At 30.2% G+C, this 25,500-nt stretch overlaps 2 protein-coding genes and 1 long non-coding RNA gene across 17 annotated transcripts in view; 1 reads left to right on the plus strand and 2 right to left on the minus strand.

The window, feature by feature from the left end:
• Nplp1 (Neuropeptide-like precursor 1) overlaps positions 1-6,863 on the minus strand; it is a 30,753-nt gene extending 23,890 nt beyond the window's left edge. For 5 of the 6 annotated variants that reach the window (XM_076534088.1, XM_076534093.1, XM_076534089.1 and 2 more), the window contains exon 1: positions 6,736-6,863. In XM_076534088.1, the coding sequence (XP_076390203.1) occupies positions 6,736-6,810 (75 nt within the window). In that variant the 5' untranslated portion in view covers positions 6,811-6,863. Of the gene's footprint in view, positions 1-3,158; positions 3,290-6,735 lie in introns of those variants that run through there. The other variant, XM_076534092.1, reaches the window with a different exon arrangement.
• Positions 221-8,629, plus strand: LOC143264938 (uncharacterized). Of its 8 annotated transcripts, XR_013038911.1 has the most exons (7): positions 222-535; positions 593-4,410; positions 4,566-4,626; positions 4,815-4,991; positions 5,740-6,021; positions 6,683-6,989; positions 7,535-8,629. It is a non-coding gene; the product is annotated as an uncharacterized LOC143264938 (long non-coding RNA). The 8 variants fall into 8 exon arrangements; XR_013038909.1 differs by having other exon boundaries at positions 221-535; positions 4,566-4,991; XR_013038905.1 differs by having other exon boundaries at positions 593-4,626.
• Positions 8,630-11,038: 2,409 nt separating this feature from the next.
• Positions 11,039-25,399, minus strand: LOC100880674 (Rap1 interacting factor 1). Of its 3 annotated transcripts, none has more exons than XM_012282177.2 (15): positions 25,049-25,399; positions 24,651-24,965; positions 23,199-23,402; positions 22,696-22,990; positions 22,273-22,619; positions 21,613-22,198; positions 21,323-21,525; positions 20,899-21,042; positions 20,631-20,796; positions 20,342-20,549; positions 20,051-20,274; positions 17,312-19,963; positions 15,347-16,938; positions 14,873-15,167; positions 11,039-14,791 (listed from the first exon to the last, which is right to left on the minus strand). In XM_012282177.2, exons 2-15 carry the CDS (start codon positions 24,746-24,748, stop codon positions 14,078-14,080), a joined length of 7,728 nt encoding a protein of 2,575 aa, XP_012137567.1. In that variant the 5' UTR covers positions 24,749-24,965; positions 25,049-25,399; the 3' UTR covers positions 11,039-14,077. The 3 variants fall into 3 exon arrangements, with proteins under 3 accessions (XP_012137567.1, XP_012137568.1, XP_076390991.1); XM_012282178.2 differs by having other exon boundaries at positions 15,347-15,426; positions 15,880-16,938; positions 24,651-25,397; XM_076534876.1 differs by having other exon boundaries at positions 24,651-25,399.
• Between the last annotated feature and the right edge of the window lie 101 nt (positions 25,400-25,500).

A 25,500-nucleotide genomic window follows, 5' to 3' on the forward strand; every position in this document is an offset into this window, starting at 1 on the left:
TTGAACGTGAACGTTATCGAAGTAAATAAAAAGTCTTCGGAAATGAGATTAGTTATAAACCCTTGAATTATGTCGAAAAAAATCAGGCAAATATTATTGTATTAAAAATTAAAACAGTACAAATTTAAATATAATATATTTACTTATAACACTAGTACCTGTAAATGTTCTATCAAAAGCACAAAAATATATAAAAACACTTCGTCCACTTTCGAATACTGAGTAACTGTATCGTCGAAGTCTGTCAAGTTGGCAACGCAAAAAAATTAAAAGTTGATTTCATAAGTTGGCACGCCTGTGTGTTTGACATTTTTCATTTTTAAGTTGGTAAAAGTGATCGGAAACTGGCACGGCGTGTGTTGTTTCGCGGGTTTTTGCCTCTCGCGTGTGTCAAAGAAAACAAAAGAAAAGTACAACAATCTACAACTTAACAAAAATAAACAATAAGGAATAAAAAGAACTGCTTATTTGTGAATATTCTTAAATATATAACAATAAAAAATAAATAATAAAGTAAACAATTAAGGAGAATCAGGTAATATAGTGTCCTTTGAAATCTTTCCCTCCCTCAAGTTTTTCACGTCTTATCAAGTTTAGAGAAGTTCAAAGAAGAAAGAGATTTCTTTCAAAGGAAAATGTCAATCGTCGCAGTGATACGTGGGTGTGCGACGATACTGAAAGGCTGCTCGTTCGTGCGAAAATTTCGCGAAGGGAAACATGCAAATGAATGATCTTATAATTCAGGGAAGACCTTTCGTTATCACTCGCTTCCGGGAATTTTGCGTTATGATCCAGTCTATCCTTTCTAATCGAGGCTTCACGGAAAATGCTATCTGTGACCATAAATCCTGCGAGTCAAGGAAACAAGAGTACGCGAGGATTTCAACGAAACTTTCACGCCGACGATTAACGTTGAAACTGACCTAAATTAATACGTACGCCTGTCGAGCATCCAAATAAGCATTATCGGCTTACGAAGGAATATCATTTAGCTGTACAAATTGATTTTGTTTATGAAATACGGTGTCAAGTTGTGGAATCCGAGGGATAAATGCGCGGCTTCAAGGAAGCATTTAAACGATGCGACCGCCAGCTTGGAATTTAAATTTGTACGAATTAAACTGTACACTGTGTTCCTGGATTCGTGGCGGTGATGAGGGGTGAATTAAATTTGAGAAAATATGCGAATTGAAAGCATAGGATAAAAGTTTGTGTATGGGTTTTTTGTAGAGGAAATTAAGCTTGAAAAGTTATTACATTTTTTAGTACTGAAATTTGGTAATTATTAAATTTTTAAATTTGGGTGTTTGAAATTTTTTAGTTTGAGAGATGAAGATATGAAATTTGTATATTTTAATGTGTACTAATTTTTATCATTTTGAAGTTCTACATTTTTAAGCTCTATAATTCCAAATTTCTGTAGTCCCAAATTTCTATGGTTCCAATTTCTATAATTCCAAATTCCCAGAAATCCAAATTCCTATAATTCCAAATTTTTATAACCCCAAATTTCCAATTACCCAAATTTGCAAATTCCTGAACTCAAAAATATTAAACTCCAAAATAGAACGAGCTGACATATCCCGAATATCATCTTGAAACAAGTAAGTATATTCCAAAATAGCCATTCAAGACCCATGCGGTACGTTTTCATTTACTCTCATCGAGTTTTCCCCTAAACGGAAATTACTGATGAACGATAGGACCACGACGATGTTGCGAAGAAGGTCTTCATCATAGATTACACAGGAATCTGAACTTTGATAAATTTCATGCGTCTTATTATTTATTGTCTCGATACAAGCGTCTATATGATTGCATTCATGCATTTTGAAATTGACAATTTCTTCAGATGAATATTTTTATTGATGATAATAGATCAGAATAAATATTACAGTTCTCTCATACAATTGGAGTAACTGAAAATATGTATTAACAAATAAAAACAATATTTTTAACCTAACCATTTTTAGTATCTTTTAATTAAATTAATTTTCACTGACAGATATATTTTTCAATAATTAATAAAATGTATTTAATTATATGATGATAAATTAAATTCTTCTGCCTCCATTTTTAAGGTTAGAAATTATGTCTTATATACACAAAGTACTTAATCAAATGATAATAAATAACATTTTGTTTCTCCTTTCTCCACCAAAAATAAAAACTTCGTTTTATATAAATGTACTTTATTAAATGATAGCACATAACCTTTCTTCCCCTCCCTTCATCAACGTTGAATACTTCATCCTTTAAAATTTATCCTAAGGTTCGCAACGCGATACACCGCATGGTGTTACGTAATGTAAATGTAATTTGAAACTACAATGTGTGAAGATTCGTAGCATTCTTGTAAATGACGGAATGTAAATTAAGTTTGGCACGTGTCATCTGCAGATCGTAGTTCGCTGTTTAAACGAAAGAGACAATACTCGACTACCCTTCGAAACTAATTAAATTTCCTTCAAGGATAACCCGTTTTCTTGACAGCAATCGCTTCGTTGAACACGCAAAACGAACGACAAAGTTTTTCTAATAAAAACTACTAACGTCTAAACGATCACTTTTACGTTTGCACCTATCTTTTTAATTGCATCATAAATATTCAACAGCAGTACTTTTACATTTCTAAATTTCTCAATATCTTAAATTCCAATTTGCACCTGAAGGAATTTTTAAATTAAAAAATTTCGAATTAAAAATTCGAAAACTTGGAGATTTAAAAATAAACAATTTTAATTTGAAAATGGAAATGTAAAATTTATTACGATTGTAGAAAAGCTAACCTAAAACTTCGCATGCATCCTAAAAAATATACCTACCTAATTTCCTCACTTCTACTCAGAATTAAAATTTAATAAACAATCGCACACAAAAAATATAGATTGAAAAACTAACACAAGGTCTTTAAAAAGGAAGCACCAGAACGGGTAATAAAAACTCGCCTACCATCCCAAACCATTTGAATTCACGAAAAAAAAAAATAGAAGGAAAAACCTTCGGCCTAAAATCCATTGTCGTTACTTTTAGCGCGAAACTCGCAGCCGGTTAACCGTTAATGGACAGAAAAATGGAAATCCGGTGCTTGCCATCGGCGTCGCGAACTTCTGGGGATGTTGTGGCCCTGAAGAAGGACGCGTCCTATACAAATTTACCGTGTGAAATTAAAAAACTTGCTACTTGTTCGAACAGGCGAGAAAGTTCCTCTGGCAAGTTTTCAGCCGCGAGTATCCGTTCGCCGACAGCAAATAAAACTTGACGATGAATGAAGCTGGGAAACTGCCTCCCCTGAAGAACAATGGATCCATCGGGCAGAAAGATCGATTGCCTTTAGTTTTATCTGGTAATCGCGTTAAAAAACGAGCCTTTTCAACGACTCTTACGCGACACACTTTTTTTATCCGGCAAACTTCAAGTGCAATCCTTTCAAACTGTACTGTGTTTACTGGAGATGACGTGCAAATTCACAAACAATGATTTATCACTGATCAGAAAGTCACGATCGCGATTGAACTTTATTCGCCGTGATCCGGAAGGTGGCGTTTTAAGAGCGGTTCGCATCAACTATCAGTGTTTCGCGAACTCCAGGAAATTCAAGAACGTTAATTTTTGCCATTGTCATGTGAAGTTTTTATACATTTGGCATTCTGTAAGTATTTATATTTTATATTATTTTAGAAGATAAGAAGAAATGAGTTACAATTGAAAACTAGAAGCAGGTTAGTTTTCGTATACGTTACTTTGATGAAAATCATTTATGAATATTTCTGAAATCAAGTTTAAAGAAATTAAAATTTAAATTTATAATTTATTTATTATTTTTTGCTTTTCTTTTCCACGTTGCTTTCGGATTACGTAATAATAGTTATATAGTTTAAGAACATAATACGAGAAAAGAGAAAAATGCTTTCTGCCAATTACAAGCGATCACGAAGAATTACTGTGAAAAACCACCGTGATTGGAAATGAGCGTAATCGAATCACGAGTGATTGAAAAGAAGCACTTCACGCCATCTCTAGTATTTACTCAGCAGGGAACATAAAGAGAATTAACAATTGAAACAAATATTAAGATGGTAACTTAAAAATTTAATTACATATTTTTATCCTCAAGGAATCTTTTTAAATATTTTCACAATATTTCATTAAGTCCTGAAAGTTACCGATTTGTCAAGAAAGTTTATATATCGATATATGTTAATTATGTATGTCTCATTATAATTATTTATTGGAAACATTCGCCATCTACCGAAAATTGGCGCAAACTTTCCAAACAATCAAATGCTACATTTATTATTCATGGTTTTAGCTCTATCAAATTTTTCACACTTCGTCTACTTTATGCAAACTAAAACGTGTTTAATATCGCTTCAAGTGGATCGCGGGCAAAGTTTGATTAAACCTTTGGTAAGCAAATCTAATTGTTAGAGCTTTTTAAGAAAATGCTGCTCTGAATATCGGAAAGGTTATTAAGTATTCCGAAACGTGCTATTAAGTATTCTGTTCTTCTTCTCATGTTAAGTAATCGATTTTCGGAAATTTTTTTATTCTGATTCTATCAGATAAAAAGATATTCAGAAGTTTGAAATACTGAAGACAAATGATTCTACCTGATTCTATTAGGTAAGTATCAGTAGAATACTGTTATATTAATTTATTCTCAAATTATATATTAAATTGAAATATTTTCCCGCCATATTATGGTCCTGAAAAACAAATGAATTCTTCGGATATTTCTATACTTAGATGTTCGTAAATTTATTTGATCTGAAATTACGTTTTAAGTTTAAATTTTGCCCGCCAAATTTCAGTTTTCAGAAGAAAAACATTGGATTCTGCAAATGGTATCGGAAATACTTGTTAGAAATTAGATATATGAGTCCATTGAACTCACTGTGAGGATAGAAAGGATCAGAATTTATCGCTGAAGGAAGAAGTGACGCCGTCAGATGCAAAAAGTACGGGATAAAACTATCGAATTTTCAACGGTGAGGTTTAATTATTGCCAGAATGCACGGTTCGATGTCTCGTCCTCGCATCGCTCGTATTAATCCGTTTGATTAAGCGATTCCCTTTGTTCCGAAAATCGGAACGGTTTTTAAGAGAACCGAACGATAGAATACTCGGTAGATTACTAAAATTTTTTATCGCAGGTGGTGTCGACCAAACGGTTCTTAAAAATGTGCGCAGTTATTATATATAAGATCTTCACTAAAAAATCTTTAGAATTATACGTAAATAAAAATAATAATATAGTTATATAGTTTTTAATAAATATGTATAATTAATTATGCATAAATAATTTCAGAATTAAGATAAGATTATGCAATTTTTAATTGGATATTTGAGAAATTATTAAACGTAACAAGTTATACTCAAAAAATTTCAAAGTTATTACATATAACAACGTCAACAATATTTGTTAAAAAATATAATAAATTTACTTGAAAACTTTATATTTCATCAGATCTGAAATATAGTTCAAATTTAAAATAAGTATCCGCTTATTTTTAATAAAAAATGGCGTCTTACATTGCACTACAATGACAATTCTATTTAAAACAAATTTTTGTCATCTATAATTTATAGGTTATAAGTAAAATAAAAATAAAATAATGTATTTTAAGAATGTAACTATTATCATTTACATGTAAAAATGTAATAGGTGCATAATTAAACAATATTTGACATTGCATTTACTTATGCATTAGATTGAAAATTCTCGTTTGCTTTCAGCATTTTTCTTTTCATCGACTGAAGCGGAAGCGGATAAGAGGAAGTGTACTGTTCGTGAACTGCGTGTTATCTCTTAGCTACAATTGAAAACCCAGTTTATCCTTCGTATTAATATCTGCACCATCGCCTATTTGACTTAAACAAGTACTACTGTCTTGTTTGTAATTAGGCTAACAATTTTTCTGCATTAAAGAAAAATGAATTTCATTGACCAGAAAGAGATGAGAAAAACGAACTTTTTTATTACAAAAGGAAGAAATATAAATGGAATTATTTACTAAGGTTTAAAAATTATAAATTTCATCATAATTGCAATTGTTACAACATTATTAATTTTTTTGAAGATAACCTTATTTAGCACAAAGATAGTAGATAAAATATTAGATGCACAATTTAGTTTGTTACTAATAATGCAAAATTTAGTGTTCTTTATTTACCAATCTTTTAAATGAATAATGGTTTTAATAAATTATTGTATAGTTATTTTATTAGGAAACTTATAATGTTTATTTATATTCATCTGGTAGATTAAGTATAATTATATATATAAACATACATAATTGTGTATATTGTATTATATACATAATCATATTTACTATTGTATATAATAGTATATATTGTATGTATATAAACAATTAAATTTATTATTGTATATATAATTGTGTATATTGTATATAAATACACAATAATATATACTATTGTACATACTGCATATAACATACATTACAGATGAATATAAATAAACCTATTTAATAAATTTCCTAACAAAAATTCAAATAAAAAAGAATAAAAAAACTAAATAGTTTAGATAATTTATTTAAAGTCAAACATCATTCCATTTAAAAGCATTGTTAAACAAAGAACACTAAACTTGGCATCACTAATCACACCAATTCAAACAAATACATTCTAGATTAATTATAATAATTTTTTTCATTCGCAGAAAAAAAAGAAAACAGAAGATTGTGTTAATAAAAAAAAAATGTAACAACTCACCAGAGGAAGACGAATCTCGTTAACGACGAGGACGTAAAGAAGAATAGTGACGAGTTGGCTTTTGATCAGGCCCATTTCGCGAACGTATCACAGTGTCCTTACGATACGTTTCTCCAAACCTGAGTACCGCTTTCGAACGCGTCCGCTTCCTTATATAGCATGCGTCTGATTTCGCGCAGGCGTTCCAACCCCCATAGACCCGCTACACATTATACATTCGGGTGCAACGTTGACTTCCTTATGATGACACATCCGTAAATTTGACAATTATTTAATTCTCGAAATTTTATATTTTTGAAGTCATACATTCTTAGGTTTTTAAATTGTTGAACTGATGAATTTGCAATTTTTTAATTCTTGAATTTGCAAATTTTCAAATTTTCAAATTATCAAATTCTTGAATTTACAAATTTTATAATTTTCATATTACCAGATTTCTAAATTTGCAAATTTTCACTTTTTCAAATTACAAAATTCTTAATTTAAAAGTTTTTAAAATACTCAATTTCTCAGTTTTTTAAATTAAAAAATTCTCAATTTATCAATTTTTCAATTTTTTAATTTCTCAGATTTCAAAATCTTCCATGTCTCAATTTTACAAATTTTTTAAATTCTATTTCCAAATTCAGAAATCTCCAAATTCCTAGATTTCTAAATATCTAAATTCCTAAGTCTACTGACCCAAAATCTTCAGATGCAAAAAAATTCCTGGATCACATCACCAAACCATATAACCTATATCTTAAGTATTATATTTAAATATTTTACACATCATTTAATATTTTGTTTCTTTTTTCAGAAATCCATAAAAATCGTTAATGGAAGACACTGAAAGAAAAAAAAAAAAGGCAACCTATTTTTATTTTCCTAAATAAACACAACAAATTAATTAAAAAAAAAAATATCAAAATCATAATTTTTTATTTTCACTCTTTCGTCCATTTTGAAGTTGATACTTTTCTTTTCAAGGAAGTCAAATTTGGATCGCACGCACACCATAGCGCAATGGCGGCATTGGCGAAAACTCTGCAATATGCATGTGTGTCCTCGGCGCATCGCGTCCTTCCGGAAGAACAGGCAAAAAGAAGAAACGAACGTCCATCCGGAATGGAGATACGATTTTAAACCGAGACTCGGTTAATATGCCGTGGATTATTGCGTGTCTACTGAGTGGCTGGTCTTCGGATCCTCGTTTTTCATTCACGGAAGCTTTATTGGCACTTTTGACTTCTCTATTTTTGGTTTTTCTTTTTTCTGTTGCGGAGAAAGGATAGAACTCATCGATTCGCTTGTCCCTCTTCGAAGAAGCGGACATTGTAGCCGCGTCGCCATTGTTGGCGACACTTGGTAATTGAATCGAGGACAAAGACCTCCTGTGACTTTATTTTAGACTCGGTGAAGTGTATGGTTTGCTGCAAGAATATCCTTTAATGTTTTGTTCCATGGATTTTGTGGCTATATTTGTATCGAGGTGTTTGGAAATTTTGTACTGAATGATTTGTGTCATCCCTTTTTGTGATAGGAGGGAAATAGAAAACATTTTTTCTTTTGTGTGATTTATTATTGTTGTTATTATTGATTTGTATGAATTATTATTATTATGGACTGTAATAATATTGATTATCATGTTTACTCAATAACTCAGTAATAATATTATTGATTTGTATGTATCAGTTTTATTATTTATTGCAATAATATTAATAATTATTTTAACTCAATAATTCAGTAATAATTTTATTGATTTCTTACTATTCATTTGCATGTATCATTTTTATTATCTACTGCAATAATATTGATTATTATTTTAAGCCAATAACTCATTAATAATATTACTAATTTGATACTATTGATTTATATAAACTATACATCATAAAATGGAAATGTTAAATGTGCACTAATGTATGAAAATGTATGACACTTCATTTAATTCTTACTAGAATTTTGTGATTTATAGTTGTATCATTAATTTATAATTTAATTATAATTTGTAATTAGTCCGTAATTAATTACTAATTAAGTGATATTATGATTGAGAATTAACATATTATTATTGAATAAGTTATTGAATAATTGAAAATTGAAATGTAACTGTTAATTGAATAACTATAATTAGAACTTCAAATATTATTATTAATTAAATGGTTAGTAAAGAATTACAGACTAAAGAATTATAATGTAATTATTAATTGGATAATTGAAATGTAATTATTAATTGAATAAGTGAAATTTGAAATGTAATTGTTAATGAAATAATAAAAAACTGAAATTGTATTAATTTTATAATTTTCAATTAAATTTTCAATTAATAATTATTAATTAAGTAATGTTGTAATTAAAAACTATTAATAAAATAATTTCCTAATTAAAAACTGATATACAATGTTTAATTATACATGCAATTGTTAATTAAATTGTTTTGCAAAAAAAAAATTAAAATACAATGTTAATTAAATATAATATAAGTATATGTACTATAATCTACACACTCGAAAGAATAAAACACATGAAACTGTGCCGAATATTTAAAAATCGAAAAAATACGTATCAATGTCGAGAATTTGTGAAAAAATGCTCCTCCTACGATATTGACGTACGCAAAAAAAACGTGGATCAATTCAACACACAAATAAACGCGTAGATTGTTCCAAACATTTTGTTTCAGATTTTTTTTAATTCCTATCCTTTATTTTTAACAGATTCATTCACCGTACACTTTTTAAATTATTTTTTATATTTTATTAATTTACCTACATTTATTACTTTATTGGACGACGTTATCGATAATCATTTTCAATAACGTGTATCGATATATACATACCTCAATGTATTAAAAAATCGTTAATCGGCAAGAAAAGTTTTCAATGGGACGAGTCCTTTCATTATAAGTATTAAAGCTCCTCTTGATCGCTTAACGACACTCTCTTTGTAAGCAAAGCCATAATTAAAGTAGTAATTAAATTGCTTTCCTTGAATTGTATAACAATTCCATATAAAGATTTCATAAAAAAAATTATTATGTGTTGTGATAAATCAAATTTTTAGTAAATTGTGCATAAAAATGGATAGTTATATCATTTCTATTTGATAATTTGAAGTTTCTTTATTTTTGAGTTACTGAACTTAAAAATTTTCAAGGTTTAATATTTCTATATTTTCAGATTTGTAGATTTTTTAATTTTTCAGATTTTTTGAATTTTCTGGTTCGTTTAGATTTTTTAGATTCCTAGATATTCTGGACTTTTTGAATTTTCAGAATTTTCTGGATTTTCTAGATTTTCTAGATTTTTAGATTTTTAGATTTTTTATATTTCCAAAAGTAAAAAGTATCCATTTTCCTAAATGACTAATTCTAAAATTTGGAAATAATTTCATTACTTCCGTCTGCACCTCTATGTATTCAAACTAACATTAGTCGAAACCTGACTAACACAACTCATTATCATAATTTTCCCTTGACGTTTGCATATTAATTAAACATATATCACATATACTTACATTGACATAATTACATAATGGAAATTTAAAATTGTAAATATTTTAACAATTACAGTAAACAAGTATAAAATGTTTATATCATTTTATAATAAATATTGTTGCCTTAAAAATTCTGCATCTCATTTTATTTATTATGTTATGTTAAATTTATTAAAATGATTAGGCAGCGTAGAACATTTGGAGAATATCAAATTTCAACGGTATATATGTAAAACAATTAAAAACTTCTTTTAGATGATATATAATAGTAAAAAATGGGACTTTTATGATAAATACGTAATGCTTTGAATTTCGTGTATCGATTACACGTGCTATAAGAACCAGGATATCGCGCAAATCCCTAACGTCGTACAGCCAGAGTCGTATTTTGATACAAGTCGCGTTGGGAATATACAATGTCGAATATAATTGAAAGCGTATCTCTGATTTCGATCCAATAAGCGTAATACCTCGAGTAAGTTGCGTGCGTGACTATTTTTATATGGAGGGGAAAAAATGAATGGAATGGTATATCTTCGATTTATAAATCTCCAAAGTTCATATAATTCATATTTCTACATTCCTAAATTTCTAAACTTTGAAATTTTAAAAGTACCGAAATAAATTTTGATGTTATCACTCTTCCAAGTTATCTAATTTCCAAATTTCCAACTTTCTAAACTTTTAAGTTTGATATTCCAATATTTCTATATTTCTAAATTTGCAAATTAAAAATAATATTCTTTTTAAACACAACTTACCTAAAACTTGAAAATAACTTATTTCCTCCCCAAAAAGTGTCATGGAAGAATAAATAAAACACACGAAATAGCTATAAAAGGTATTTATTGTATTTTGTTAGCCTATAGTAACATCGATTTGTCATCGATTTATTATAGTCACACACCGGATACATTTACAGTCTATTGTAAATAGTTTGTCATTATTATACTATGTGTAACACTGAACAGAACATGTGAGCTATTAAACATTTTAAACTAAAAATTGTTCGTGTACAAATGTACAGTTATGTATAACGAGATTTTTAACGAATTTTTAACTGAAACAAAAAGATGTCACGATAACAAACATCATAACGATACTCAAAGATCGTCGAGTATTGTACGAATCGACCTGTCGCAAAAATACATCAATGAAAATATCATTTATCATTAAATAAATGGCTTCTTTATTTCTTATAATACATTTTGCGAAACATGTGTGACTAATAAAAGTGGAGGATACGAAGCAGTATATAAATGGGTTCGAAAAGCATATAGAAATATCAAAGGAGCAAATGGCTTAAGCATTGATAATTTGTGAGACATACCTAAGAGTAATTATGAACAAAATTGTCAAATCAATTTGATTTGTTAATACTTTTGCTATTAGAGTAATTTACTTTCAGCTCGTTGTTAAATAGGAGCGGAATAAGCAGGGCTGGTACGAATATTTTGGGAACCCGATACCAAAATTGTAAAGAGACAAAAGACACATTTCAACATTAGAACATTCAAAGTTTGAGATGATTCAAATTTGCAACATTTTAGGTTTAGAACCTGTCTAGTTTGAAATGCTTCAAATTTAGAACAAATCAAGTTTGAAACATTTCAAATTTAGAATGCAAAGTTTAGGAAACTTAAATATGCAATGCATCAAATTTGAAATGCTACAAGTTTGAATCGCTTCAAGTTTAGAATGCTTCAAGTTCAAATTGTATCAATTTTGAAAGATTTTTAAGTTTGCAATGCTTCAAACTTGGAATGCCTAAAAATTTAGAATACTTTAAACTTATATTACAGTACTTGCAACTCTAAATGTTTAAAGCTTACATTTGAAACTCAATCACTTACAAATTCTGTAAGTTCCAAAACATATGATACAATTTATGTATAGTCCCATTAAATTTATAATGAACTTTTTATGAATTATTGGGCATTTTAAAGCAATTATTTAGATTATTTGTAACGTTCTAAAATCTATCTCGCACCAACCCTGGAAATATATCCTGAACTTCTAAAAATGCAAAATTATTTGTTCGTTCGAGGCACTCTTACGTCTCACCACCGATTTCAATATGCGACTGTTGCGATTAATATATGTATATGTATATCGTTATATTACATTGAGAAAGTCATAAAAGTGATTAAATCTAATAATTAAAATTTATCGTTCATCACGATCGACAATAAAACAATGTCATTTGTAATCTTCACGGGTTTTATAGTGTATTTGATTACAGTACATTTAACATTTCTTTTTTTCTATTATAGAACATATAACATACTGTATAAAAAAAAGAAGTTATAATACGTATATAACTTGTTAGAGCGACATAATGTGAAAATTTGTAGTGTCTGAATAATAATTTTTAACTGCGTAACACCTCAACACAAAAACAGTTAGATGATTAAAAACTTTGTAGCAAATAAATTTGTTACGCACAGATGAATATAAACAATTCTGTGAGCAATTTATTTGCCAATTATAGTGCTCTGAAACTGCTAAAAACAAAAGTTCTGTCCATGACAATTAACAGTTTATAACATTGAGATGTTACGCTTTTCCAAAAACATCTCGTACGTAACAGAATATCTTAATGAAATTTCGGTTTTATCACAATTGATCGAAATTTTGATGTATTTAACAATAAGAGATTCCGTGGAATCCATTGTATAAAATACTTTTAATACATCAGTAATATGCCTAATAGGCTTAACTTTTAAACTTTGTACATTTTACAAAATTTCTTTGAATGATGCGAACTTAATTCTCTCTAACATTTGGTCGAGTCACAGTTGAAAATACACTATAATTATCTCATTTATACTTTAACATTAGATTCTAAAATATTCAATGACAAGTTGTAATAAACTTGTGTCTAGAAAAAATTGTGTACGAAATATTTCTTTTTTTTTTAATCTTTTATATATATACACTTAAATTTCTAACTTATAGGCCACTAGTCTGTGCAAAGAAATACTTCCAAGAAGTTGCTTACAAACGAAGGAACGAAAATGTTTTCTCAACCTTTTCTTTTGAATCGGAAGAAGCCTTCTCATGAAAACAAATATTAGAAACAGTAGTTACCAATTGGTACAGAAACAAATATCAAACGATGAGTCTTTACATTTGATTTTCTATTGCGATATCTAATTCAAACGGAACAAAGATACAGTAACTAATACATAAAATGTTGATTATTGGTATCCTTTGACAACTGCTATTATGAGTAATATACTTATATAATATTTACAATGGTGTCTGTCTAGGAATTACCTATGAACATTGTGTGCTTAATCTATTTAAAGTTAACAATGTTATTTTGAATTGTCAGATAACTTCAACTGAAATAAGAAAATTTTATTTCAGTATGTAACAAATAAGTCAGTGAAACATATTAGCGTTTAATCTTCTTTAAGAAAAAAGAAGAAATGATGTATGTTTGTATTCTTAGTTAACTGTTGTTTGAAGAATTCAATTTTATCGTATAATTAAAAATTTGTTTCTTTTGAAAGTGAAAGCTTTAGAATACTTAAATAGCAGGAGTTGAAATTGTTTCACAATGGTTATAACATAGATGTAAGATAATGGAATAACAACTAGACAATAGAAATCCGAAGTCACAAAGAAAAAGAAAACAATTACTCTTTTAATAAATACGTACAATATGCTAAGTGTGCAAACAAATATTCATAATGCAATACTATTAACGAAATTTTTGCGAAAGTTTATTTATAAATATGAAAAAAGTCACGGTATTAATATTGAGTCTATTGGTGAAAACCGATATATGGTCACAAATAATATTAATAATAAATATTATACATGCAAATTATAAATGAATCAATAAACAATTATTTCAGTTTTAAATTTTTTCTTGGTTTATCATTACCTTAGCGCTCATGGATTCATAGAACGCTTGCAAAAGATCTTGCTGGCTAAGTTTCAAACTAATTGCTTTGAACAGCTTCAATAAATCCTGTTTAGAGTTCAATTGTTCAATATGCTTAATAGCAAATTGGGAAGACCACAGTTTTTCAAAAACATCCTTTGTAACAAGAGAAGATTGACATTCCAAAGCCTGCGCTATATCATTTGTGCTGTTATTTTGCAGAGCTATGTCTAAAACAACACGCGATGGGATAAGTTCTTCGTTCGCCACCGTATGACTGATGATTAGATCCATTGGCATTCTTTTTAGCATAGCGTTCAGGCTGGACAACTCTGTCATAGGTTCTCTTATGCCCTCCTGTTCTTCATCCTTTAGCTTTTTCGATAACATTTCAGCAAGTTCAGAAGATGTACATTTTTTACAAATTGCATCTTTGACCTCAGCAAAATCAAGAATGTCCAAACAATCACTGACTTGTATCTTCTTTTTGTAAGCGTTTAATACTTTGATAAAGAACTGTTTGTCACTACTAAAAATGTCAGGTAGTCGAAGCAAAACTTTATTCACTCCACATGCACGACACGCCGCCTTCAATGTCACTTCGGTACAATTCTTTACATTCTCGGCGCCAAGCATTCTTATGGTCTCTTTTTCCAATTCTATTTGCGGTATATGTTTCATTTTGTTCTAAAGCAAAAATTGTATTTCTTTTCACTAGCGTTTTCACTGACAATAAAATGTATTACGTACAAAATTGAATGCACTTACTTTGTATTGCAGAAGAATTCTTTCTGGGGTACATCTTCTGACTGCGCTTTCCAATACCAAGTTAACATCTATCTCATCCAAAAGATCTTCCAAAGCCATTTGTGCTGCGACAGATCTTGTGGTTTTTTGTACTTCTGGTTTGTGTGAACAAACGGAATTGTTAGCAGTACAAGTTTCAGTAGGTTTCGCAGAAGACCCTACAGAGGCTCCACTTGTAGCAGCAAAACTAAGATTTCCCAAAGGTTCCAATGCAACAGCTGATACCACAGATGATATTGGCAAAGTTATCATTGGCCTAGACAAAAATAACATTTTATTAATGTGTAGTTATATTGAATACAAAAAGATTCCCTTAACATGATCTACGTATACATCATTAGAACAAATAACATAACGCTGAGAAACCAAAAGAGAAGTCATGTTAAGCGAACAAGAATGTTTCAGCAAAAGTGAAGTAGGATACTTATAACATACTTGGCTACCACATGTGATGAATTTTGAGCTGAGACAGAAACAGACGACGATTTTCCTCCCAGGACAGATTTGTACGAAACCTGCGAATATATTGAAGAAACATCTATTGCAGGTACGTTCAAAGATTCATCTAAAATGGATTCTGACATTTTCTTAGATATTTCAGATGTTTTCTTGTCAGTAATAATAGGACTGCTAGAAACCTTACAAGAACCTGGTTGGCTAAATTGATCTATAAACTTATTTTGTATTGACTCAGGAATTGCCTGTGACTGATTTTGCGGCACTACATTCTCTATAGATACAGGTGGTGTATTAATATTTACAGAAGGGGAAACGTTAGAATTTTCTACGTTTTTTCTCGTTTCTTTTGCAACGTAAGTTTTCTCGAAAGATTTCAAAACATTTTTTACTAATTCAATTTTTGAAGAACCCTTTACGGGAATCCTATTTATTTCACGCTCAGATAATCGTGCAAGGTCACCAACAGTTACAATATTTCTACTTGCAAAATATGCGGTCAAATGTCGTACCCAAAGAGGATTAGTCAAGTGTTGGACGATAGAGCTTATAGATTCGTGACACAATATCAACGTCGGATATATTGGATGAACAGAATTTAGCGACTCCGGATTTGGAGTTTTCACATGATATTCACTTGTACTTTGACTATCTTGGCTCAAAGGTAAACTTCCAAATACTGAGTCCGTAACTGGTAAGGTATCTTGCTCTTGTATATTATCTGCTGTTTGTGTACTAGTTCTTATTAGGTTTCCACAGAAAATTTCATCTGAATTTACTGAAGAATTTAATCTTGTGAGATTCTCTGCGTCTAATGTATCTTCTAAGTTTTCAGCGTTTGTGTACCCGTCGAGGGAACGATTCGTTATCGATTCTTTTGATGCATTAAGCTTAAGAGAACCTAATGAACTATTTTGAATAGAAATATTCTGCGTATCATTTAGGCTACTATCAACACTGTTTTCGGTAATATTATGCTTTACATCTGTTCCGTTAAATATATCATCTTGAGTAACCGACTCGTTGAGTTCAGTCTTTTCTAAACTGACGTTAGAACTACCCGATGCATCTAGTACCTGATTTACTTTATTTTTCTCTACTTTATTTACAGACGTTGAGATTGCATTCTTAGAAAATGTCGAATCTTGAGAAATTTCAAATTCAGTATTTAAGTTATCGATTTTAATTTTATTAGATCCATTAACTTCAACAGAAACAGTATTTGTTAGTTCATTTTCTCTAGCAGTAAACGGTATTTGAACATCGGTATTTATCGTGTCATTTTCTGAATATTCCAATTCTTCGGCCATCTTTGTCAACAGCTCGTTTTCTTTTTCACACTGCAAATCAATTTCGGACATATTTATCATATCCGACTCTTCATCTTTATCCATTCTATCTGCATCGATACTTATCAATTTCTTAATCGGCTTTAATCTTAACGGTGTATCTTTACGTCCGAACATTCCTCTCGAGACAAACTTATTAGTCTTTTGCACAGAATCATTAGACGTAATCTCATATCCCATTTCCTTTGAAACTGGAGGATCTGCGAAACTTACTCTTTTTCTCTGTAATCAAATATAAGTTATTGTACTGAAAACATATGTCAAATACAAAATTGTTTGTATTAAAAATTAATTTAAAAACTACAATTCAATAACAACAGTATTTAAATTAAAATTACATCTACTATAACTTTGTAATTACTTAAAAAACTAATTAAATAGAAAAATGTTTAATTGTTAACTAAACAAATGTTTTGTTAAACAAATTTGTTAAACAAATACTGAGCTATGAAAGAGTAGTTACTTTCTTTGCATAAATAAAAGAAAAGAAATTGTATACATATAACATTTGATAATAATTTCAAAAATATTGTATGTAAACTACTTTGACGTTGACACTATAAATTTTATTTAAATTAAGTATGTAACAAATTACCTTGCTTGGCGTTGTGCTCTCCGGATCAGGTTCTGGCATAGATTGTCGTCGTTTAAGTATACTAACACTTGGAGAAGCTGTCAGCGAAGGTGGATTTGCACTTGACCATTCTAAAATTGGCAATTCATCCATTTCGACCGTAGTCTCTTCGCCCTTTTCAGCTTGTGCGTCCGTGTGTATCGATATATACTCCGTCGATTTATCTGCTTTCGGAAATATCTTTTCCCCGTCATTTTTCAAATTAGAAAATAATTTAATTGGAGGCGATGGACAATAATCTGACGATTTCATATTATTGAAGATCTTCTCCTGTCTACTACTACATGTTACTTTGTCAACGTCTTTAAGCGTGAACTTCTTGCTGGGTGTTTCATTATCAGTATCTTTTAGTTTAATTTTTTTAAGCACAGACTCATCGTCTATTGTTATAATCTGGCACCCAGCTTCTATTCTTGCCTGCTTCGTTACTAATCCCAACATGTGAGCTGCACGACCCTGTCCTGAGTAAGTTTTGAATTTCAGCTGACCTTTTGCATTAGTTTTGGGTGATGTAAACTCAATGACAGTTTTAAACGATGAACCTTCACTAGATTTTTGTGTTTCGGTTGCATCTTGTTTTTCATTACCTGAACTTTTTTCAGGAACAGGAGTTGAAACATTTAATTCATTTACCTTGACACTGCTGGTTTCTTCAGGTTCCTTAACATTACTTTTGGAAACCTCAGTACTTGCATTGTCACAATTGTTTGAAACATTTTCTACCTTTTTATCTTCAGCACACACAGCTTCCTCAACGCTATTCACTTTAACAGCACTAGGTTTCTCATTAGATTTCTTTTCTAATTCTGACACTTGCTGAGAACTTTCTATTATGTCCTCCATGTCATCTTGGGTTTCAAATTGTTCTGCAGCTGGTTTATCGTTTTGGTCATTCAAAATAACTTCTTCTTTTATTTCAACCAGTTGTTCACTCGTCTCAACTGTAGCTTGCTTTTCATCTGATGGATTTTCAGTAGGTACAGCTTCAGTTTTATCAGGTTCTTCAGTATCAGGCAAAGTGACATTAGGATCTGATGTACTAGTCGCCGGTTTCTCTGGGGTATTTTCGCCTTTATCAATCTTTATTTTATGCACCTTATCCAGCGAATTTCTCTTTCTTCGGAAAGTACTTTTTGTATCTTCAATTTTCTTCAATTCACTATTCCTATCTAACCTCTTCACTTTTCTTCTGCCTCTGCCTCGACCACCTCTATTTTCTATCTTTCTAGGTTTTTTGTCATCTTCTTTGTCACCTTTAGATCGTCGGCTATTTGGCAGAGGACTGTCAAATACCATATTTATACGTAGTCGAGATATTTCGTTTTTCGTACGTTGACTCACATTCCTCTTCTCGTTTATTTCTTCCCCGCGTAGAGCCGTATTAGTAGTATCACTTTCCGTAGATTTGCAACTGTCAGTGTCGCTACTAATTTCTGGTATACTAGTTTTCCTTCGTTGCCGTAAACTACTTTTTTCACTCTCGCTATCTGAAGCTGATTTACGTTTGACACCTCTTTTCTCGCTTTTAAGCGATTTATTTTCCATATCGTCTAATGCGTTTTGTTTGTTATCTGCATCAGACTTACACTGCACTGTTTTCATTCGTAACCTTGTTTGTAAAGTTTGATTAGGGCTTGGCTGTTCTGATTGACTACTAACGATTTCGTCTAATTTTTGCGAAACGCACGGTTTACTTGGACGCTCATGTCGTTTACCACTTTTCAACATAGACGGGGATAAAGTGCCACTATCTTTACCCGCAGGAGATTCCTCTTGAGTATTAAAATTAAAAGTATTTATTTCACAGTCTTTTGTAGTGTTGGCTTCTAAATCTTCGTTAGCTTCTTTTGTTCCTTTTGTTTCGTCTTCTAATGAGTTTTCGCCACTGTTTACATCACCGTTTACTTGCGCAGACTCTGATGACGCGATCTGTCCATCAGTTTCCGCTGATTTTGTATCAGTCTCAACAGCCTCTTTAACCGTTTGTGACTTAACTTCAACTTCATTTTCTTTATTTGCTTCGTTGTCCGCTATTTTTTCAGTCAAAACATTATCATTTTTGTCAGGTTCTGTCTCCATACTCTCTGCAGCTTTATTTTTCCTGTTAAACCATTCTTGTAAATTCTGCGTATCTTGCGAGCAGGATTGTGACAGGTCATTGTATAACGCTGGGATATCTTCCCGCTTGCGTTTTAAAGATTCCTTCTGATGTTCTGTTAAACGATCAACGTCAAATTTAAAGTCCGTCTTAATAAAAACGTAATCCTCGATTTCTTTAGGTGCGTCTTTTGGGCTACCGGGTTCTTCTAAGCACGTATCATCTGCTTTCTCGTTTTGTGTTTCTTCAATGATATCATTCGTTTTTGTTGGAACGTCAGACGTGATTAATTTAATTTCATTTTCTGTCTTCTCTATTTCTTCTAATATTAATTTGGTACTACTGTTCAATATATCTTTCAGTTCAAACAGAGACATTGTTTGCTCTCGTACATCGACATTCGGATGATTCAAAGCTAGAGTAATTATTTTTTTATAACAAGAAATGAGGTTCTGATCACATAATTTACCGAGTCCTTTGAGGATACTGATTATAGACTCCCACGTGCTTGCTATCTGTAAATAAAGAATTAAATATTATAGCATTCCGCAATTATTTTCATTATAAATAAAATGAAGTATTTAAAATATAAGCATATATACCTCGCCATATAATGCCTCTATTTCAGTTGCTAGCATAAGTTCAATTGCTGGTTGACAAGCTAGCAAATATGGTACTATTTTTTTTAGACTGTGCCCATAAATTGTAATAAGTACTGCTGACAAAGCTTTGAGAGCAGCATCAGATTCCTTAATAAGTTGGTTAGATAGAAAATAAATTACAAGACTCACAAGCAGATTCATAACAGCAGGAACTTCTGTATGTGCTGAAATATTATTTAAAATTTGAATACTTCCTTTTCATACTAATATTAATATTTTCTGTTGACGTACCTAGTAGAAGTTTGTAGTCAATAGAACTTAGCAAATTATCCAAAGAACTTATAATAAGATGATAAGACTTTTCATTTTTCACCAAACAACGTTGCATGGTGGTCGCAATGTTCATTAAAATCTCATTAGTTTTTATGCTTTCTATGAGATCTACTCGCATTTCCAAATGTTTACATAAACGTTTCCAAGTTTTCGTTACTTCTTGTATCTGGTAGAAGTATAAAGACTAAGTTAAAGACGTTTATAATTATAGTAGTTACAGGCGTATACTTTATATTAAAAAATTAACCTGGTTCTGGTCCTCTATGCACATGTACATGAATGGGAACATTACAATCGATTCAACAGTTGTTAAATTATGCTGTGTAGTGGTACCTTCGTTAATTTCTTGTAAATCATCCATGTATGATATTAACACGTCTACTAAAACAACCCATAACTCACGAATAACAGATCTAAAAGTTATAATAATCTTAAGTAATAATGTAACATACGAAATACCAAGATTTTTATACTGTTAAGATCTATCATTATTTTCTGCTGTTTAATTTACTTACTCATTCTTACATTGTCCATTCTGTAATGTATGTAATTTATGATACATTTCTTTTAAGCATTTGAATGCATGTGGGTAATACACATTTTCCTTTGAAGATTTGATACAATGCCTCAAAAGAGATTTGATTGCATTGTAATGCTCCCTTTAAAAAGAAATTCTATATACTTTGTGTAACTTCAACTTTAGTCTTAATTTAATGTATCTAATGTATCTAACCACTTTATTGGTTGCACATTTTATAGAATTTAAAATGTACTCTTGTAATTGTATATTCTTTGTGATATTTATAAGAAATTTGTTAATAAAATTACACTCTAAAACTTATTCAGTATGTACAGTAATATTATAAACATTTTCACATTACTTTTTCATTTGTTATTTAAGAAAAAAAAAATCATTAAAAAAAGTTTAGTTATACTTACTTTTCAGCACGACTTAGTATTGAAATTTGCAGCAGTTTGAACAACAATACTGATAATATATCTTCTTTTAAGTTAAATTCTTTACTGAGATCAGTAATTTCGAACAAAATTATGTCAAGAATTAACTGTCTAATCATGGCCTTACTCTCGGCATAATTTGCCAATTCTGCAATTACTGTTATTATATCTTTGTACATATTCTCCTAGAAGGTAATGTTATTAAACAATTATTTTAGAACATACGATTTTTATGTGTCTCAAATATTCTCATTAAACAAAAAGATGCTAACTTTGTTTTCCATTTTTGATTCTTGTACATAATTGATTAAATTTGTCCATAATATTTTACCAAGCTGATATCTGTTTTTCATCTCTGCATCAGTAAGTTGGCTGAGAACAAGCAAGGCTTCTCCTACACTATGAATTATACTTTTATAACACTCTTGGAAGACAGCATCAGTCATAGAATGCGGGAGTCTTTCTTCCAAAATAGGAGAAAAGACATTGTGATTCAATTGTTTGGTAACAAGAAGTTGACATAAAGCATCCACTGCAATAACTTTTGTTTTATAAAACCTTTTCCCTGGTGAAACTATTATATCACATTTTGAAGATAATAATGGTGTATCTCCCAGAGGTCCAAAACAAAAATTTAAGAACTGTGTGAGGACAGGATTAACAAATTTGACAATGTCTTTATAAAGTTTAATGATTACGTGCCACCAAACTTCTAGTTTCGTTATTGCTATCAATTCGGTTTTACTATTTTTTGCACTTAATGGAATACATAATAACTTTATCCTCCTTGCAGTAGCAAGTTCTTGTGGGTCTAGAGCAAAATTATCCACCAGCAACTTCCATGAAAGAAAGGCTTGTCTAAAATACAAAATGTTACGCCGTTATCGATTTCTGTTGCTTAGTATCAACACTGATACAATTTTTGTTTATACCTGCGTGTAATTGTGTCTGTAGATTTAAATGCTTTTTCTTCGATACTCAGTAAATCATTTATTAAACCGGCGCCTTTATGGAGGTCAACACCAAGGAATTGAATACTGATATTCCATTGTATAGCCCAATCTAGTTCGCACGCGGATACCAAAAGTAACATACGCTTGCAATACGTAGTTTGCAATGCCGATTTATATTGAACCCATGCATTTGCTAATTTGGTACGAATATGTGAAAGTATATTTGTAGCAAGAGATTGCTGTAAAAGTTTTAAAGCAGCGCCACGTTGCCGCTTATGTCCCATATATGCTAATAACATTACTTTATCCAATAATAAAGCATCAAACTGAAAAAATACACAGTTTAATACTTGAATGTTTATATTCTTCTTTTTTAAAGATTGTAAGCTTTACTAAGTATACCTTTTCAACATTGGTATCTGATGTTATTGCAGCAAGCTTATACAATCGCCTTAACAAAATTATACAATAATTAACTGTTTCTTCTTCTAGTCTTTGGTCATCTGATAATGGTTTATTTTCAGCATCTATTAATGCTTTAAGATTATCTACACATGCAGTCGATGCTATCCAAGGCATTTTATTTGTTTGTATTGTAGACATACAATCAGTGAAAAACTGTACAGCATGCGGATCATTAGCAATCATTGAGATAGCATTGTCCTCAATTATTTCTAATAACTTAAGTATTTTTAATCTAAAATTATGATAAACTTTTAAAATATGACTTCATTTCAATGTAACAGTAACATTATAACAAAATAAATGTTATTAAACATTTAATAAATAAATTAGTAACATGTTTATCTGTGTTCAATATTAGCTTTATTTTGACAATAACGCTGTGTTCAATATATGTCATGATTAATAAAAATTTAAATATTGTTTTAAACAAATACACAAACCTATTTTTTTCATTTATCTGTGACATGACTTCAAATAAGTTCAGAGTGTGCTCTTTGAAGTCCTGAATAATGACATTTAATGTTCCATAAGCCTCATTCTGTACATCATTGTTTCCATTTGCAAATGCTTCTATAACTAATTTACATAATTCTTTGCATTGTTCCTCTTTAACAATTCCTGCAGACTGTAACTTTTTGCTGTTGCTAAAATAAAATATCATTACTACAAAACTGTTTTTTATTTATCAGAGTATCCTAGGTTTTTTCATAAAAACTTTGTTAATGTATTTTACATAAAATAAAACTAAACTATGATAAAGAAGTTCATAAATGATTTGTTGCAAAAGATGTAACAAAAAATGAAATGCAATGTAGATGTTACTCCTATGTCTATATTTGGTAATGCTACCTGTTTCTTTTGTAGAAAAGAAAGTTTATCAAGAAATTATCAAGAAATTTTTTGATCTAAAGTAATTTCATAATAGGTATAAATAGAAAAAAAGAACTAAGAACATAACTTTAGGAAATTTCATATGAAATATGCACATGTAATTTTCACATAAAAATTTGCATTCTTTTACTTTTTACTTTTTGTAAATTAAGACAAAACCAGCAAAGCAGAAATTTGGATAATAGTATAAAATAATTACTTTGGTAGCAATTAGTTATTACACATTTATAAAAATATTTTAATGAAATAGCAATATCATAATTTAGTGTCACAATAATCACACATTTAAGTTTCCCTCTCTGAACCTATATAATCATAATGGATTCACAGCTAGCATAAATCTCCTGAAACCATGAATCTCCTTTAAAGTCTCTACAAAATTTCAAGTCATAAAATATGCACATTTCATCATTTGAATATAGCTGATGTCATCAAATTCTTTTAGAAATATTACATAATAAATTAAGTCATTCCCTGAATTTAGTTAACATCTATCATGCTTGAAACACAATGATGCTTCTAATAACTATGCTTCTGAATGTTTGCCTTATGAATGTGTTATATTAATAAAAATCATATCTTTTATATTTCATACTTTTGTTATAACTGTAGCGAAGCAATTGCAAACTTTTCGTTACATGACATTTTAGTCTTATCTTTATCTATCAAACATACTGTCAAAGTTTGTATACAGAAACCTCAGATACCCTGTATACATATTGTCATTAGCATCAAATTTCTTAGGTTCTGTTTCGCATACTGTTATATTGTAAAGAAAAATTTTCATTGTACAAAATACTGCATTGTTGAACAGTCTGACATTAATAGCCAGATAATTATAATCGATGACAAATTTCTGAAGCAATGTCAACGCAAGTGACTAAGAAGTATACAAACTGGAAAATCACGTAGTCCATTTGATACAATAAAACTATGTGTTTTATTGAATAATTTGGGGATAACATGAATATATAAACCTGTAAACAAAAAATTAACATTACCTGCGAATATAGGTTAAAGCTTCACGTTTTTCCCTGCTGCTGCTGTTTTCCCGCAGCATTTTTAACATTCGCTGGAAAGACTGCATGTTAGAAGCCATTCTACCGATCTATGTTTCTTAAAGATTTTACAACAATAAAATCTCGTTCATCGCATCGCAAATGAATTCACGAAGGTTTCCGCAGAAAAATATTGAAGTTATGATCAAATTTTCTACACTCTTGTTAATATTTTACATGTACATACAGACAGAATCATTTACTGATTTCTTTTACGAATACTTTTTTTTTGAGTCATTCGATACTTTCAATTATCCCCTATAAATAGTCAAGAAAACAGGTTGTAGTCACAATTGTTAAGCATTAGTACGCATTAATACATAGCACATATTATCACGCACTATCTACTTCAGTTCCTTCCTCATTTCTCTGTTTACTTTTTCTCCTTTTTTTCTTTTCGTTTTCGTTCCCGCTTCGTTCGCGCTCTGATCCAGAACGCAACTAACAAAAACCCATTTGTTTTTGAAAAGGGACACAACTGGGAATACAACAGCTTAACGCTTCACATATTCGGCGAGTTTGCAAAGTATACGCATAACTTCAAATACCGTTTACAATAAATTTGCGCCATTTTTGATTTAATGATAATGTTAATTACACGAAATAAAGTACTTATAATTCGATCGTGTACTTAATTTATTGAAAATGTTTTAAGAATGGTACGATATCTTGTGGAAAATACAGGTATCTGCTAAAATTATGTATCGTGTATTATTTGCGCGCGCGAAATCATACATCCCTACCTATATATTGCATAAATATTGCACTAAATTGTGAAATACTAATGTAACTA

This window comes from Megachile rotundata, chromosome 8 (assembly GCF_050947335.1).
Source record: "Megachile rotundata isolate GNS110a chromosome 8, iyMegRotu1, whole genome shotgun sequence".
Lineage (NCBI taxonomy): Eukaryota > Metazoa > Arthropoda > Insecta > Hymenoptera > Megachilidae > Megachile > Megachile rotundata.